The sequence below is a fragment of the Pterocles gutturalis genome, unplaced genomic scaffold (genome assembly GCF_000699245.1).
Source record: "Pterocles gutturalis isolate BGI_N339 unplaced genomic scaffold, ASM69924v1 scaffold22846, whole genome shotgun sequence".
NCBI lineage: Eukaryota > Metazoa > Chordata > Aves > Pterocliformes > Pteroclidae > Pterocles > Pterocles gutturalis.
This window is the reverse complement of record NW_010098603.1, coordinates 21,854-35,004: the sequence shown is the minus strand read 5'-3', so window position 1 is coordinate 35,004 and position 13,151 is coordinate 21,854. Positions and strand designations below refer to the sequence as shown.

Genomic DNA, 13,151 nt, shown 5'->3' with positions numbered 1-13,151 from the left:
AGTCTGTCCAATTGCCAGCAATGGACTTTGCAACAGGCAAAGAGAGTTCCTGAATCCAAGGAATTGAAAGCAACGGAAAGCACAATCACCCAGGTCCATTTTCAGTACTGTTCCACAGGATTCACTTTGACATCGAATAAGGAACCAACCAGCACAAAGGCTTGAGTTTTAGGAAGAATCTTATGTACACAAAAAACTGGCCTTTATCCATGTTTTCTGTCACAAAGCATTTCATCTTGTAGTTTAACTTCTTAAAAGTTTTTGACTTGGGGTGACCTTCTGTATCACAACTACAAAAAGATTTGCTGTTGCGCTCATATTCCATCACAGTAGCTTCAAATACATTCAAATTGATAAAAAAGGATTTAGACCAGACACAACTACTTGCCCTTTTCCAACGGTGTGCCGTACTTTAATGAGCACATGATGTTGCTTATCAGCAATCTTACTGTTTTAAGGAATTTTACGACACAGACATCCAGTGCTTGAACAAGTGTTCACATTCCAAGATTCAAAAACCCCTCTCCCTTATTTCAGTAACGGCTTCAGTATTTTACCAATTGTGGTCCTGTTGGCATCTTTCAGTTTAAGAGAGGCCTTCTCCACCGTTTCCTGCTCCTTTGGTGCGGGCTCTACTTTAGTGCTGACAGCTTCTCCCTGCAGGATGCTTCTTCCAACCCCTCTGGCACTACTTGCTCTCTTTAAGGTACTTGTACTGTTCTCCTTTGGACTCGGATCATCAGAGGTTGCTGCTGGCTTTGGTTTAGGCAGCCTCTGGGACACAGACCTTGTGATGGTTGGAGGTTTGGATGAGGTGGATAGATCCACTTTTGCACGCTTTGAAGAAGAAGCCACTGTATTCCTTGCAAAGTTTGGGACAGTGGATGGTGTTTTGGGAGCAGTGACTGTGGCAACCTTGGTGTCATCTGTAGGGGTCTGGAGTTTTCCACTGGAGCGGCACACCTTTGTTTCATCTGTCTTTGATTTGACATTACCCCTAACAGGTTTAGAGGTTGTCTTCTTGAGAGAGACTCTGTCCCTCTCAAAATGAGCACTGCTTGAGGTGACGGTGCCCCTTTGTAGCTTTGGTTCTTCTACCGACATGCTATGCCTGTAAGGACTTCTTGGCAGCGTGTCTGTTGTGCCTCGGACAGAGCTGCGACGAGACAGTCGACTTTCCACTGTACTAGTTTCACGAAGTGCCGGCTTGGCTTCCGGCTTTTTCACGCTGCTTGGTGCTCTGTTTGACCGAGAAATAGGCACCACTTTCCTCATACTTTCATTCTCAGAGGCATTCAAAGTTCTTACAGGTCTGGAAGAAGCTGTGTGGCTAGTGCGAGTGCCACTGCATTTTGAGGAGCTTGGAGATCTATCTTTCAGAGAGTTTCTCTTTGGTCCTGCTGGGTCTTTATTTTTTATGGGCTTTTCTTTAGGAAGGGCATGCTTGCTATTGGCATCATCCTTATCATTTGCAGAAGCGTGAAGAGACAGATCCTTGTCAGAAGCAGAATTCAGGTTTGAGAAGAATGTTCTAGCCCTGTACTGAACATCATTCCCAGCAGAGCGTGCTTTGCCAGCCTCACTTCTTCTTTCATTGCCTGCTGACTTAAAATCATTGCCCTCTTCAGAGTCCAATGTCAAAGAACAATCAGTTGTTGTATCAGACACATAGAACATTGGCCCATCTTCCCTACTTCCTGAAACACTTGTATCCATAGACACGGGGCTGCTGCTGCTGGGCTCTGAAGCTTCACTCTTGCAGCCCACTGCCTTGGCTTTATGGTCGTGGGTGTCTCTGGAACTTCTGCAAGCTGGAGGCAGGTCATCGTCGGCAGTGCTAAGGGAATGAAAGCTCAGATCATCTAGAGTCTCCAAGTCTGTTCCACCAGCATCCTCTAAATATATTAAAGGTGTATCCTCTGCAGGCTTTGCTCCTTGAATATCAAACTTACGTAATCCTTTAACAAGTTCACGCTCCTCAATCGCAAGGGCCAGAGCATTTATATCTGTGGACTCCTCACAGGACACATTGGAAGCGTGCGTGCTGTAGTTGGTGCTTCTCTGGGAGTAACGGGCACCAGGACCAGTTGAGCCATCGAAGTGACTGGGCTGAGCTGGAGGCACCTGCAGCAGGCCACCACTTTTCACTTTGGTTTCAGACTGTTGGTGTAAGAGCAAGGTATTTAAATTGACATCTCTCGTTTCTTTGGATTCAGTCCAGGCTACGTTGGGTCTTGCTTGTCGGGTGTTTGCACGGGGAAGGCTGTTAAACTTGTTTGGATCCTCATCTTTTGCGATTTCCAGGAAACTCTGCAACTCCCTGTCTGCAGTAATCCCCAGGGAAAGTCGAGAGCGTCTGGAATTGGGGTTTCTGTATGAAGGGCTTTGAGGTCTCTGCTGCAAGAAGGGAAGAAATTCTTCAAGTCCTTTTTTGGCCAACATCTCCACATCATTTTCACTGCTGCTCCGCCCGAAGCTCCCAAGCTCTCCAGCGGCCCAGGATCGACGCTTGTCCTCCAGTTCTTTTCGCCTTTGCAGACTATGAAGTTCCTGGATCTCTCGTTCCCTATTTTCCTGAGGAGGAAAAGCATAAATACACACCTCAGAGGACAGTGTCCTATGCAGGAGAACAAGTTACACCGCCTTATCTTTCCCTTTATTTCTTCCCATTGAAGTTAGTGCCTACTGCTATCACCCTCCCCCAGCCCCCAATCCATACACACAAAATCACCACGGCAACCACAGCCTGCAGCCATTAACCCTAAGGAGAGCAGTTCCCTGCATAACTAATGCTGGTGACACCAGTCCGGTCAGCGTAAGAAAAAAATGCACCAGTCTCTGCAGAGACTGAGAACACGACCTGTCAAACACAACTAGATGTCAAGTCCAGCCAAAGAGTTCCCTGCTATAAGATGGAGAACTTCAAGTCCTCACTAAATTTAAAGCTGGCAGTTTTATCAGGTGAGTAAACCTCCACCTGATCATTAAATTCATATTTTAAGACAAACTTGTCTGACAAGCACACAGCCAGTGTGCTCCTTCCAACATTCCTTATCATAATTGCAATTGTGCCTCAACAAGTGCAGTTTCTACAGGGTGCTACTTACCTCTGATTCGAACATTACTAATGAGAAATTTTGTGAAAAAAAGTTACTTAATCAAATATGAAAGCAAATAGAAAAAGTTTACACAATGGCTCACGATCGTTACTTAGACATCAACTGATACCACTCAAGGACCATTAATAAATGCCCCGTTCCAGTTTTGGATCTTGTGTTCGCTGTTGGCTTCAAAAACTGGCAACTATTGCACTGAAGTTGCCCAGGGCAGGCTGGAGATTTTGGCAGCTAGGCTGAGGGGTTTTGGTTCAGGAAGCCATAGAAAGCCGCAGTTTGTGTTTGAAAGGCAACACAGTAACACCTTTTTACTAATATCATTAGCAGTGGATTACTACAAGCACCAACACTTTAACTGTCAACTCTAGGCTTCAGATTTATCTGGCTGAACCTTTAGTTGAACTTTCCAGGTTATTTTCTGAAATGGAGAACGTGGTTTTCTAGAGCCAGTACTGCTGTAGTGAAAGAAAGAAGGGGGAGGCTAGTCTTGTCAAAGGATCCAAAAATTACATGGTTTTCCAGCATGTTGTTAAATCTGCTCTGAGCAATGACACATTAAGTAAACACACCTATATTTGTCTGAAGCACTGTCTAGTTTGATCTTCCCATTATTGTGACAACAGAAGAGCTGCACAACTAGAAAAAGTTGCCTGAAAGCTTTCAGTAAACAAAAGCCTAATGCTGAAGCTCTTTTTGACGAATGAGTTAATCTACACCTCTCAAAGTGGATTTGAGACTACACTGGGCTCTGAAAGATAAAATGCACTAGAGACCTAAGAAACCTGAACAGCTAAGAAAGAAAAAAAAAAAAACCAAACTTGCATTTCAGGAAAAATGTCTGTGGCAGGGAGCTTTCTTTCACAGGTATGGTATTGGAGAATGAATTTTTCCCAAACGCTAAAGCTCAACTTTAAATATCCCGTTGGAAAGAAAAATGTTTAAAAATAGTTAAAATTGTTGTAGCTGTTATTATTGTACTCCATATTAGACACAGAACATTTTAACCTCACCCAAAATACATTTCAGTAGATTTTATTCAATTGAAAAATCTATTTTAAGCACACATAGACATATCAAAAATTGCAAAAAATGTTTAAACATTTGAAATATGTGCACATGGCCATTGTGGTATGAGCCATCTTTTTAGACTGCTGGCTGTGCTGTCCATAGGTCACACTCATTTGTCAGAACAACAATCTTTATTCTGAATTGTTCTGTTAATTTTGTAGGGACAGAGGTTAATCCCCACAAAATACCTAGCAAGCAGATCTCCTCAGTATTTGCAAATAAGAGACTAAATTGTCAGTTTTAGAGTGTAACTACTTATTACAGAGAAATGAAGGAAGATAGCTATCTAACAACCACTTGTGATGTGTGAAAATAAATTAAATCTCCAATCCCCAGTAACTGAACATACATGCATGAAGTCACCTCTCATTAAAACATCTGCAATAGCTACCACCATTTGGCTTTATGTATTTTCATAATGTCCACACACATGCATAACTGCACGCTACCTTGGGTGGTAAAGGGTAGGTAAGCGAATGGTACAACAGGAACGTTAGCTGAACATCCTGTTAGCTTGCTACAAATTTCTCTCTTCTCTGAACTAAAGCTCTTATACAAAGTGCTATCAAGCGCAGATTGCATTACAAGCAGGCCAACACGCTACCCTGACACATTACGTCAAGAGTCTAGTCAGCCTGCAGCTGAAGATGCAGAGCAGTGAGAATGCACACAGGGCTGGGCAGAATGACCGTTTCCCACCTGGCAAGGAATACCTACAACAGGGCAGTCTGCAGTAGCCATTTGAACAAATATATCAAATACACAAGATCTAAAATGTCTCTTAAGCAGAAAAACCTACTTAATTCTTGTGAGCCAATATCTATTTCAAATGCATGAGGGTCTCATGCAGTGCTCTTACCTTAACAGCCTTGTTGAATCTTAAACAGAAGTCCCTAAATATCTGGAAACATTCATCCAACTTCATAGTTTCTTTGTCTTCACAGAAAAAGTCAATGAGAGCGTTTCCCTCCTTTTGTAATTCTCGTTTCTGGTGTTCAAGCTCCTTCAGATGTCTTACAGCAAACTGTAGCAAAAAACACACATGGCATTCACCAGGCAGAAAAACTAAAGTCACAGCAGGTCATGTGTGCATTGCAAACTTAAGATATCCTTGTTCCAACCTAGAAGCTGTTACAGAGCCCAGGACATTAATACTTTGAAAAACTACTAACAAAAGGAAACGTTACTTCAGCAATGGGAGTAAGGAATGTCAGGGAAAATGGATCAATCAAAATGTAAATTCTAGTGACTAGGATACAAACCAGGCAAAAGTTCAAAAGCCCTTGAACAAACTTAGAAAATTAATTTTTATATGAGTAAAATCAAAGACAGTACTAGGACAGTGACAGACCACTTAGGAGCCCTTTGGAAGCTCCACATGACTTACCTTCCCATTTTTCCTGCAACTTTCAACTATGCATAAATGGATTAATTCTTCCTCCCTACTTTTCCCAAAAAGCCATGTGGAAAAATTCATGGATCTACATCACAGAATCAACTCCTTCCTAAGCTGACCCTAGACCACACTAAAAAAGGTTTCCATGTCAGAAAGGTAAGGAGCCACTGGAAATATATATATTTTAAGACACCCAGAAAATGTTCCCATAAAGTAGCATTTTGAATCATAAGTGCAGAGCTATATAGACAGGGTTGGAGTAGATAAGTGGAAAAAGATTCAGGAGGAAGAGAATAAGGCTGTTTTTAGACTTTGAGCAGCAGAACTGCTTCAAACACTTTCAGCCGTCGCCCCTCTGTCTCCTCTACCTACACCACCAAACATTCGCTCCCATCCTTGCACAATCCCAGAACACGTGTGGCTCAAAGTTATCTGGGGAGAAAAGTTAACTTCGACACAAATCTCTTCTCTGACACTAACTCACGATCACCTAAATACTTTTGATACTGCAGCACTGGGGTGGGAATGGGCATCTGGAGGCACTGCTGACCATTTAAGCAAACCCTGCTGCCACAAAGTTACTTGGCAAATTATGCCAGTAAGGTAGGAACAAATCTGACTTGTTAAGTCTTAAAAAAACCCAAACAAACCCACAAAAAAAAGCACCCAATAAAAAGCTGGACTGAAAATAAACTGGACAATTGAGAAAAGCATACATAGAAACTTAGTTCCTCCCACATACTTCAGTAATTTATTCATGAGGATGAGATAATGAAAGCTGACTTTTAAATCAGCTTGGTTATCACCTGTAATTTAGAAACAAAAAACGGAAGCGTTTATGTAAGGTATGCATTTGTAAAATGATTTTTTTTCCCAACATTTCTTTTGGAATGCGACCTGAACAAGGTTGTACTGTTACATAAAACCAGCTATTAAATTAAAAAAAAATCCCAAACATGTTAGAACGTAACATTAAAGAGTCTGGGTGCAGTGGATAAAAGCCAATAAATCAGAGTGAATGAGGACAGGTATTTCAATCTTAACCTGCTCCTTTCTTCATCAACTTCTCATCTCCTGAAAAACTGCAGGGACTATTAACTACATTTGCAAGTTGAAAATCAGGGCAGGTTAAGTTCCAGATCAACACCTGTTTTCTTACTTTTCGTAATTATATTTAGCGTGAAACAGAAAAATCATTTAATTGAAGTAAAATATGCATTTCTCCAGGCATCATCACGTACTCAGAAAATACCAAGAACTCTGCTTCAAAGTTAAGTGCTCTGCTTCAAAGTCAAGTGCTATGCACATTGATGTCTATAAATTCACTGCAGGACTAAAAAAGAAAAGGAGAACCCACCCAGAAGTAATGGTATGGCTCAGAAGAATACACTCTGTGCTAAGAGTAAATCAGTAGAGAAAGCAGCCCCTTAACCTTTCAGCTTCTGACAATATCTCTTCAGTCACCCAACAATCAGGATTCATACGCACAGCACAGCCTCTGCTAAAACTGACATGCTCCAATATAACATCACATACAGATACTATATTTTGGGTAGCTGTTAAGTACAAAACCAGAGAGCAATCCAAATTGTCTTTTATTTTAGCTACTGATCTTCATCAGTCATTTCACAGGCATTAAACACCCTTGCCTAACAGGCCTCGGGCAACATACACTCAGTATCGCTCCCTGTAAAAACACAGTCCTTCCAACACTCTTACTTGACAAATGGCATTTAGTTGGAACACCTTTGTACAACTGATAGGGTAGAAATATTAAAACAACACTTCTGTTTATTAACATGTCCACACAAATTACATTCATCTGAGGAATGCTCCTGTATTGAGGTGACGGTAACACATTGACATGGATATGCGTTATCCTACAACAATCTTACAAACCTGGAGAAAGCTTTCCATCTGGTGAAAGAGTTTTGGGTCTCGCCGAATGCTGTCTTTAACAGATCTTGCCTTGAAAGACAGCGAGTGGAGCTCTGCTTCTATATTATCAATGGATAACCTAAAACCAGCATATACAGAGAATGTTTATCGAGGGGGAAGCAGTAGCCCACATGTGACTCACAATATGCTTCAAAAAAGGATGTTTAACATGAGGTGCAACCTGCCTATCAAACAAGACCTGCCTGTTCAGGAAATCCTTCCAGAGTAGGCACTGAAAGTTTGGAGAGAGATAAGCACATTTCTTCTTATTTGCAACCTGAAAAGATTCCCATGGGGTGTGGTTTCACGATTAACTCCAGCCAGTCCTACTCAACCTTACCATGAGAAAGGATAATGCTGCCCTGCCTCTGACCAGCTGTTCCTTTTCTCTCCCTGGTGCCTGTGCTAGCACTCATTCTCTAGACGAACAGACATATCTATATACTGAAAACTAACCTAGGAAAAGGAAAAAAAATTTGCTTCCAGATGGATCATTTGCTTGGTACAGCTGATTACATGACTGTTTGGGTGCAGCAGCTGTCACAAAAAGGGGGTCACAAGGGATCGTCAGCCAGGACTACCCATGTTGGCAGTAGCATGTGGCATCATGAAATTGCACGTTACATTCTTCCAAGCAGTCACAGTAACACAGCCTACAGAGTCTCAACCCAGCAGGTACAACATTTCATCTTTCTACCACATACCAGCAGCAGAGCTGCTCCTGCGGAGAGGTAACTCAGAAATTGAAGACCACAGGAAAGAGCTCTGACGTAATCTAAGCTTTATCCTGGGAGACCCTCTTTCCATACAACAGGAGCTTCCACACAAATCACTCAGTCACTTTGAGGGTAAATGCTTCTAAATCTGTGGCACTTCCTTCACAAAAGAATGGAGCTTTATCATCCAAAATGATAAAAATTAACAACTGCTGCTAACACATGCTGCTAACTAAGGTCATTTCACCAGCAGCATGACTTTAAAACAGCAAAGCTGAAGAATTTGTGGCAAACTGATTGAAGTCCACGTGGCAGCAGACGGTGACAGCATGCGTAATTTTGTCAGCGCACACACAAATAAATATAATGTGTACTGTTTTTTCTCTGCTTACTTCACTTGCAAAGGTTCATTCCCTGTTCTGGGCAGATCACAGGTGTTTTTGCAAGTAAGAAAAGCAGTAGAAGAGACAGGCTATATTTTTCGGCATATGAAGGAGGAAGAGGATGGTCTAGAAGTAAAGAAGGCAAGACAACAAAAAATAAAGATCGTAATGGTAGTTGTTTTAAAATGCCCTAATTGGGAGGATTTATGAACAACTTGTAAATGACAGTTGTCTCTAAAAAGATCTTCCTCGTGCCCAATGGTGAGACATGTATTGCATTTCGTTTCATTTTCCTGTCTAGAGTGCATTCCCTGAATAGATTTCAGTATGAGTTACAACAGAAGATTTTCAGCGTTAACAAATGCGATCAAAGAACAAAGTCGTTAGAAAAAATATCACCAGATTTGGGATTCTGCCTGTTCCCCTGCTGTTTGCCAGGGGGCTTGGTTGCCGAGGGAAGAACCTACATTCCCCAGCAGGCCACATGGCAAACTGCCAAAAAGGTGTGTGGGTTGGATGGCAGAGAGCCACACAGGTGGTCCCTCAAAAATTTTCTGATTAACTCTATGGCCACTCCTTTCCTCTGAAGATTTGAGTCCTTTGCAGTCATTACTTAACCCTGCATCAGATCTAAGAGATTGGATCCATTTTACAGCTGGGAAAAGAATGTAAATAGATTGCCCAAAGCTCAAGAGTAAGGAGGTAGCAAAACTGGGACTAGAACTCCAGCATCGCTGGCTTAAAGCTTGGAGCTTTAGATCGCACAAAAGCAAGCACAGTTATCGAGGTACAAATCAGGTTCCATTTAAAATTATGCAGCTAGAGACCTTAAGATGACAACAATACAGAGCCCCAAACTCTTCAAATTTTCCATCCAAGACAGAAAAGGAGAAGCAAACGAAATACCAAAAAGCATCTAAAGGAATCCAGGGACAGCACCTGCACCTGGTACCAGATTTGCAAAAGTATTATAGCCTGCTCAGAGACAGATGAAAATTGGTTTAAGGAAAAACAGTAACACACTTTCAGTTCAATCCCTTAAAAGTAACATACACGCACATGTATTTGACAGAGACAAAACTATTAAAACCTATGGAGACCATGTCATAAAAAAAAAAATCTCATACCTGAAGGCACATTGCAGGCATACTTCTGCTGGCAAATGGAAATTAAGCCCTCAAAACTATAGTAAACATTTGTAAAAAATCTCAGTGTTTGTGTGCCAAGACTTCTCTCAATAAGCCTCACTGCTTCACAAATAAGAAAATTCCAAGTCACAGTCTAACTGTAGGTTCTCAGTTTTCTTTTGACTTACCTGGCGGCATCATGAACATCCCTAATTTTTTCTGAAAAGTTGAGAAGAGCAGGGTCTTTCTTTTGGGCTTCCTGAAACAAACAGAGCAAAACCAAAACACACACAACCCATTAACATTCCACCACCACACCAAAGTCCCTAAGTCCCATGGTTCTAAAGCCTCTGGGAGGGCACTTAAAGGTTTCTCTCCTGCACTGTTTTTGCTTCCCCTTCAATCCTAACACAATTGAGCAGAAGACACCCTTAATGAAAGGCAGGGATCAGAACTAGAAACTTTAAACAAAAGCTTCCATTTTGCAGTGAACAATAATAGCTGCTTCTGCCAGTGAACATAAGCCACATGTATTAATAGGGAATGTATTAACAGGGAATGTCAGGGAAAGAACAATTTATTGATGCCCATTGTTCGAGCAGATACGATGCCTCCTGCACAAACATCAATTAATACCCTATTGTCAGTTGACTGGAAATCTGTTAAGCCAGTTTGTACACAGATAAACAAAGTCACATACGGAAGCATTTAAGTTCTCTTCCTTCTAAAACCAAGAAGTTTAAAAGCAAGGAAAAATAACTTTCAAAAACTCCACAGCAGCTTTAAAGATACATGTCAGTCACAAGGGAGAAAAAAACCCCTACCCAAAACACTGCTCAAAAGATTCAACAGAAACTGACTGAAAGAATATTTATCAAAATAAGCTACTTCCACAGTGTAAGAATTTAGGACAACAAGAGAAAAGCTACAATGAGGAAGTTAGGTGAAGGCAAGCTTTTACATCGTATCAAACCCCTTAGTTTTCCATGGATTTCTGGATAGGACAACCAGGCATAGGTAAACTGGTGAATTTTGTGGCAGAAGAAAAGTGAAGATTAGGATAAAAGCTGTAAAAAAGCTGCTTTTTCTGAGGCACATGGCCCCTTCTATTGTCTATCACCTATGGCTCGACATTTGTAGCAGTTGCTTATACCAGCAAAATATTTTTTCTATACCAGAGCAACAAAATGCAGCAGACTCATCCCAGGTTTGTTTGCTTTCGTGTCCGCCAGTTTGAGTAGTGACGACAGTTTAAATCCAACAGCATTGCCAGCATAGCCTCCCTAAAAAGAAACGAGGCCTGACATCAATGGACTGCACTACTGGCACAGAAGTTTGGTCAATCAGCCACCTCCGTTTTGGATGCCACCTACCGCATTCATAATATTCCCAGCCTGAAGGACCAAGTGCAATATGGAATGCAGTTCCTCACAAGTCATTAACTCTGTAAAGAACAAGAAAATTGCTCTCTAACAATTGTTTGTTTAGAAATATACACAGTTACCAAACTCCTCTTCACCTCAAGCTTTTAAAGGTGAAAATTTTTATTTTAACAGGAAATTAAAACAAAGTGAAAAGGTCATGGGGAAAAAAAGATACTATATAATTCAAAGTCACAAGCACAGTTGACAAACCTCAAGCATATGTTCAGACTTTAGCTTAGCAAGTGTAGTATTTCTAAGGCAACGCCCCAGCAGCTCACAAAACATTTGGGGCCTAATCCTGCAATGTGCAAAGTGTCTCATGCAAGTGGTTAAGTATCCTGACTACCTACTAATTTCAGTGTCAGGCAAGTGTTCTGCACCTTGCAGGATGCATTTGCCATCTGCCAGGATTGGGCTTTTGACAATTATTCTTTTTTTGGGACACTTAGCTATCAGGCCTGAAAAGATAACAGGCAATGTTTAAATTTTCCTTGCTTATCCCACTCCCACTATGAATCATCCTTTTATTTCTGTATGATCACCAACTCAGAGCAGCATTTATTTTACTTCAGTCACATCAAAGATGATTTAGCACAGAGTTATATTCAGTGTGATGCAAAGAGGCAAATGGAGTAAAATTGCCTTTTAAAGCTTTTCCATACCAGGAACCTGTTTTGTACATAATTCCATTTTTTGCAAAATTCACACTAGTGCACTGTCTGAATTCATACAGCTTTTCACCCAGACACATACAAACCCAAAACAACGCATGTGCTTAAAAGTCACTGGGAAGGAGTGCCTTAGAAATAAGATACAGATATTCAGAACTGTAAAGAGTTAATAAATTAGCATTTCACAAGTGGCACAGAAAACCAAATAACTCCAAATCTGCAAGTTCCCATATGGCAAGAAAAATAACATGAGCTGGTTTCAATGTAACATACTATGTTTCACACTGATGAATGTAATAAAAGGTAGAATTCTTTTGATTGCTGTGCAAATACCTTAGAAAACTACTTTGCTTCCAATTTCATGTTCTATAATTTACGCTGCATTTAACTGCTCAATACAATACATTAATCCATCATTTTAGAAGCAGACAGTCCTTGTATCTTTTCAGCTTAAAGATACAGCTTAAAACATAGAACTAATTAAATAACCTTTGATCTAACCAGCTATAGGTGAGGAAGCAAGGATGAAGAAAGATGAGAGAATACAAAAGAGAATACCAAATTTCATAAGGCCAAGAGGAGAAGGCAACTTCTAAGGATTTTGCGTAGTAAGAGTCTGCTCAGTGGCACTATGAGATACATCCATTTGCAGGCTAGATGAAAATCCATCAGGCTACTGAGACCATCCTAACCCTTTGCGATCATCAGTGGTAGAATTTAAGTAAATATTCTCTCTGCTTAATTACAAGGCAGACACAGGCATAGAAAACTACATAACTCCTAAACAACTTCAGGCCATCAACAAACCCTGAAGTGAGAAGACCAAATGGGGAAGAGTATATGACACAAGTGGACTGAAAACAGGGAAGCTCAGTCAGTCTAATTTGCCTGACTGTCCTGATGCAGGAGCTGAAGACCAAAGCGTTTCCTCTGGAGGGAATGAATTCATCAGTTCACAGGCTGAAGGACATGAAGGACAATAGGGCGTGGCTGCTTTTACACATAACATATTCCCTCACATATGTCTGTTGCTCAAAACACAAAGAACAATGATTTGAAAGAGATCCCAATAAAACGCCAAACTCAAACCTCAGCCTAAGCTCAGGCACATTTTTCTGAGTCAAGAAGGACCAGTTCAATCCCCACCGGTGGGAAAAACCCACCAGGCTTTTCTCCCCTTCCCTTCTCTAAAAATTACTATCCAAAGCACTGGTGCTCATAGTTGAATATTTTTACTACTGTGCCTTTTATATCACTAGAAGCAGACTAAACAGTGCTCTAGTAGCCTGGCAAAAAAAATGCCAGCATGAAA

General features: G+C 41.1%; 1 protein-coding gene across 1 annotated transcript in view; it reads right to left on the bottom strand.

Annotated features, from left to right (window-relative positions):
• Positions 1-528: 528 nt before the first annotated feature.
• The window catches only part of FHDC1 (FH2 domain containing 1), a 30,335-nt gene continuing 17,712 nt past the window's right edge, over positions 529-13,151 (bottom strand). The window contains exons 6-11 of the mRNA XM_010073618.1: positions 11,118-11,188; positions 10,920-11,027; positions 9,933-10,003; positions 7,480-7,597; positions 5,044-5,208; positions 529-2,574 (exon numbers count right to left, since the gene is read on the bottom strand). Of these exons, the coding sequence (XP_010071920.1) occupies positions 529-2,574; positions 5,044-5,208; positions 7,480-7,597; positions 9,933-10,003; positions 10,920-11,027; positions 11,118-11,188 (2,579 nt within the window). The remainder of the gene's footprint in view (positions 2,575-5,043; positions 5,209-7,479; positions 7,598-9,932; positions 10,004-10,919; positions 11,028-11,117; positions 11,189-13,151) is intronic.